This window comes from Plasmodium reichenowi, chromosome 11 (genome assembly GCF_001601855.1).
Source record: "Plasmodium reichenowi strain SY57 chromosome 11, whole genome shotgun sequence".
Lineage (NCBI taxonomy): Eukaryota > Apicomplexa > Aconoidasida > Haemosporida > Plasmodiidae > Plasmodium > Plasmodium reichenowi.
The window spans coordinates 928,261-934,138 of NC_033656.1; the positions used below are offsets into that span (position 1 = coordinate 928,261).

The window sequence follows — 5,878 nt, forward strand, 5'->3', positions numbered from 1 at the left end:
TATTTATTTATTTGTATATATCCTATTACCTATTCATGAAGAAGAATAATGTAGAAAAAAAAAAAAAAAAAAAAAACAATTAAATATATATTAAGCACACACAAACAAAAAAACAAAATAATAAAAAAAATAAAATAATTTGTTTTAATACAAATGAAGATAAAAGAATTAAAAATTTAATTACACCATATAAGCATAAAAATTAATCTTTAAAAAAAAAAAAAAAAAAAAAAAAAATTATTCCAAGATTATAACATCATTCTCTTCAACTTTGAGTTGATCCATATTTGTAATTTTTTCTAGAATGGAACTATCCCTAATAACCTGAAATAAAAAAAGATAAAACATATAATGTATTTATATATATATATATATATATATATATATATATATATGTATGTATCTATGTATATAGAATATTTTCTTTTCTGTCGTATTATTTGTTAGCTTTATTATTTATTTATTTATTATTTTTTTTTTTTCTTTAAAAAGTACATTTCGTATGAAATCTATTTTATCCTCCTGATATTTAAGTATTACACGTTCTGAACAACACATGCATTTTTCAAAAGGTTCACAGAATATTTTTTTAATTGTAAAATTGGCTAAATTAAAATTCATTATATGGGGCGTAGCACCTAAACATGAAGTGAATATATTAGAAATGTCCGAATTCTTCTTTTGATTAATATCATTATCATAATTATATATATATTGATCTTTGTCTATATGTGGAGCAAAAAAATATAAAGGATGTTGTGTTAAGGCTAATAATAATTCTGTAGCTATACTACTACTTATATTACTTATACCACATCTAGTAACTGTACATTTTTCATCTAATGTTCTATAGGATAAAGAATCTGAAGGACAATGCATATCATTACAAAAATAGCATGCACCTTTAAAATATAAATAAGAATGTCTTAACACAACAAATGAATCAAAGCTTATTGCTACCGTAATACCTAAAGGAGGCATTTTACATAATCTTTTTACACTCGTAAGAATATTATTATAAAAGATTTCTTGATATCTATCATACATATGTATATTATTTAGAGATTTATATATATTATTATTTTGTTCATATAATGATATATTATTTAAAGAATTATCCACAATTTTTCTACATTTTATATTCTTTATATATTCATGTGTAATCATATTTTCTTCTTCACATAACACATTATCATGTTCTGTAAATTTATTACTACTACGAATACTACTACTACTAATACTACTACTACGAATACTAATATTATTATTATTATTATTACTATTTATATCATCACTATAATCATTCACACCTTCTTGTAATTCCTTCAAAGAATTATATTGCTTCTCGGCTATCATTAAACATGGAAAATATCGAGACTCTTTCGAATCAGTTAATAAAAATACTACATCATGATTATTAATCAAATTATCCAACTCAGTTATTGTATCCTCAAGATTTTCATTCAAATAATTTAAATGTCCAGGCATAGGTATATCCATTACCTTTGCTGTTATATTTAAATCGGGGCAAATTTTTAATAAGTTTTTTTTTGCTGCTACACATTTATATTCACCTATATTACCATACTTCTCTGCATCTTCTAATGTATATAAATATTGCCTACTAATATTGGAAAAGGATACACGTGAATTATCCACAAAAGTATAATGTTGTATTCCCCATGATACACAATTACGAGCTACCATACAACCTAAGGTACCTAATCCTATAATTAATATTTTTAATTTTTTTATATGTTCAAATTTTAAATCTTTTAATATCTTCCATTTTATTAATTTTATATTTAATTCTAAGGAAATTCTTTGAATTGTATCTTTATTTATAAAATCATTCAAATTGATTATACATATAATACTTTTCTTTTGTTTTCTCTTATCTTCATAATATTTCCATCCACATAAAATATTATACACTTTGTTATCACAACAAAATTTTTTATAATTATTTATTATATTATTATTTATATTATTATTTATATTATTATTTATATTATTATTCATATTATTATTTAAATTATTATTCATATTATTATTCATATTATTATTCATATTATTATTTATATTATTATTCATATTATTATTTATATTATTATTCATATTATTATTCATATTATTATTTATATTATTATTCATATTATTATTCATATTATTATTCATATTATTATTCATATTATTATTCATATTATTATTCATATTATTATTCATATTATTATTCATATTATTATTCATATTATTATTCATATTATTATTCATATTATTATTCATTTTATTTTCATCGTCTCCCGAAATATGTAATACATCAATTTCTTCATCTTTATACTTCATTCCAGTTGTTAAATGGTTATCTTCTTTTCTTATATTTATACTAAACCCTAAATTACTAGATACATCTATACAATCATCAATTTTATCATGACTAAAGGATTTTAAATAACTATTTATAATGCGTGTGTCACCTTTTTTTTTTTTTTCTAATATGTTTATATCTTGTTTATTTAATGAATCATCCTTTTTAACATTTAAATTTATGTCCACATAATTGGATTCATTATCATATATAAAGTGTACCTTATCAGGAACCCTCACCTGAAATAAGGACGAATTTAAAATATACTTAACTAGATGATTATGGTATATATTATTATGGTTGTGTTTAATGTTTCTATTATCCTTTTTGTAAGTATTATTAACGCTCATATTATTTTCATATTGACTAGATGAGTGTTCTATATCTTCATGTATTGGATTCATATCATGTGAATACTCATTTGTAAGATCATCTCTCCAATCATTGTTACAATCTTTAATAGAATTATAATTAACTTTGCACATTTTTGTAACCGAACAAAAACAGACATCCTGATGAGATAGACAATTATTAATATGATTATAATGAAAAGAATTGTTCTTATCCTTATCCATATCTATGTCTTTATGTAGATCACTATCATCATAATTATTATTATGACTATCCTTATAATTATTATTATGACTATCCTCATAATTATTATTATGACTATCCTTATAATTATTATTATGACTATCCTTATAATTATTATTATGACTATCCTCATAATTATTATTATGACTATACTCATAATTATTATTATCATTATTTTTATCATTATAATTCCTTGGATTGTTTATACTTTCTCTCTTCATGACAACTTTGGGATAGCGCCAAATAAATCCCTCTTGAGATTTGAAGGTCCCAACATACTGTTCTCTTAATAAAGAGATATCTCTAAAAGCTAATACATCGATTTGAAAATCATACAACTCATATTTTAGAGTTAAACAATATAATAAATTTCTAAAATCCCAAGATAAAGAATTAAAAATATAATTGATATCAATAAAACATATATATAAATCAAAAAAATCTTTTTTAATATATCTTAAGATTTTATCTTTTGAATTTTTTATATCTTCTTTTAATTCAGATAGTGCATTTATAGGTAATATAACCATATCATAATTTTTATGTAACATTGAAGAATTATTATGATGATTATAATTATTATTATTATTAAAAGATTTATTTACCATAGGGTGATAAGAATTTTGTGATATATCATGAAGTTTTAAATATTGAAACAATTTATAAAAACTATTAATTTCATAAAACTCTATCTTTGATTTTTGTTCTTCTTCACATTCAATATTAGTATAAAATTTATTAATGTATTCATCATAATAGTCTTGATTATTCATTGTATGAAGAGGAATATTATCAAATTTAAGTAATAAAAAAATATTAGTATTAAGGAACATTTTGTAATTATTAAAATAGTCATCTATTTTATAAGATAGATAAAATAAATCTATAATATTGATATGTCTATTTTCTGTATTTATATAAACATATTTTGAATCTATATAGAAAAAATATCTTGTACTATTTTTTATTAATTTATAATAATTATCTTTTGGTTTTATAATAGGATTTGCTATACTATAATAACATATATATTTTTTTAAATCTAAAAAACTAAGTATTAAATATTTATTTATCTTTTCTAAAACAGTTAAACAGTTCTCTTTATATTCCCAAAATGTATCTTCATAAATATTGTCATGAATATATAAATTCATATCCTTACAACATATATCCTTTTTGTCATTATTTATATAACATTTTAAATTATCTAATGTATAATTTATATGATCATCTTTATTACATTTTAAAAATTCTTCTAATGTATTAAAATTTAATAAAACACCAAGATAATTATTTCTATAATTATTCATTATATACCATATTTTCTCAACTTTTTTATTCGAATCATTTATATTATTAATATAATTACTGTCATTCTCAATTGTTTTAGTACATTCATTAGGTTCCATATTATTTTTTTCATATTTTAAAAAAGACTTTTTATTAATTTCTATTGTTCTAACATGAATAAAAGGATATGTAAATTCTATCAAATATGTCTTTAACACGTTATATTTAAAACCTAATTTTATTTTATTCACATAAGTACTAGAACATAAATTAACATAATTACTTTGTAATTTATATATATTTATTTTATGTTCATGTAATTGCGTAAAATAAGAAATGTCTATTTTGAACTCATTGTTATTGTGTTTTAATATGTAGGAAGCTTTATTCTCCTCTTCGAATTTTTTTTTCATTCTTTTCTCTTTTAATCATATTATATAAATAAATAAATAAATAAATAAATATATATATATATATATATATATATATATATATATATACATATATATATGGGTAACCTTTTTTTTTTTTTTTCGAACAAAAAAAAATTAAAAAAATTAATATGTACATATATTTATATATATCAACAGATATATTCATACATATTATTCGTACAAAAAAAAAAAAATAAAAAAGAAGAAGAAAAAATTAATTTATGAATATTTAAAATTATTTACAAACGTTGTAGTATTCTTATACATTTAATATAAGAAGGAAAAAAAAAATAATATAATATTACAATGTGTTTTATTCAATACATATTCTGTTTACATATATTTATTTTATATGTAAAATAATAAAGTTGTGATTTGTTACAAAATAAATGGAGATATTTGAAAAGTTCTAATATGGAGTGAATTATACGGGGAAAAAAAAAAAAAAAAAAAAAAAAATGAAAGAGCACCAAGAAAAACTTTTATTTTTACTAATATATAAATGAATTCTCTTCAAAAATATATGTGTAAAAAATATTGTTATATATATATATATATATATAAGATTATTACTATTTTTATATATTTTTATATGATTTATAATATTTTCATATAATTTTATTTCTTATTTTTTTTCTTGTAACAATTTAAAATAAAATATAACCAACCTAATACATATTCATATTGCATTACAAAACATACAAAGATATCATTACAGAATAATATATGATTTCCTATTTATAAATAAGAACACCATATACACAAACAAAATATATATATATATATATATATTTATTTATATATAATATACTAATTATTTGTATATTTCTTTACTCAAATCCAACATTTTCAAATGATCATTATAGTTTATCATATTTTATATATGAAATAAAAATAAAAAAAAAATTTAATTTATATAAGTTTTTCTAACCATAAGTTTTTATTTTTTCTTGTTTTTTTCAATTTATTTTAATTCATATGAAAAAAATATACAACAATAAAATAACATTTAAAATATTATAAATAGGTATATGTATGTATATATATATATATATATATATATATACATATATGTGTGTACACGTATGTATTTTTTTTTTATTTTATTTTTTTTATTTTTTTTTTTTAAATCATTTTTACATGAACTGTTCATAAATAAAAATTGATAAATATATTATGAACGATCATTTAA

General features: G+C 18.7%; 1 protein-coding gene across 1 annotated transcript; it reads right to left on the reverse strand.

Moving 5' to 3' along the window:
• Nucleotides 1-237: 237 nt before the first annotated feature.
• Nucleotides 238-4,665, reverse strand: PRSY57_1124600 (autophagy-related protein 7, putative; the record flags this gene model as incomplete). The annotated part of the gene is made up of 2 exons (XM_012908210.2): nucleotides 238-324; nucleotides 496-4,665. 2 exons carry the CDS (start codon nucleotides 4,663-4,665, stop codon nucleotides 238-240), a joined length of 4,257 nt encoding a protein of 1,418 aa, XP_012763664.2.
• Between the last annotated feature and the right edge of the window lie 1,213 nt (nucleotides 4,666-5,878).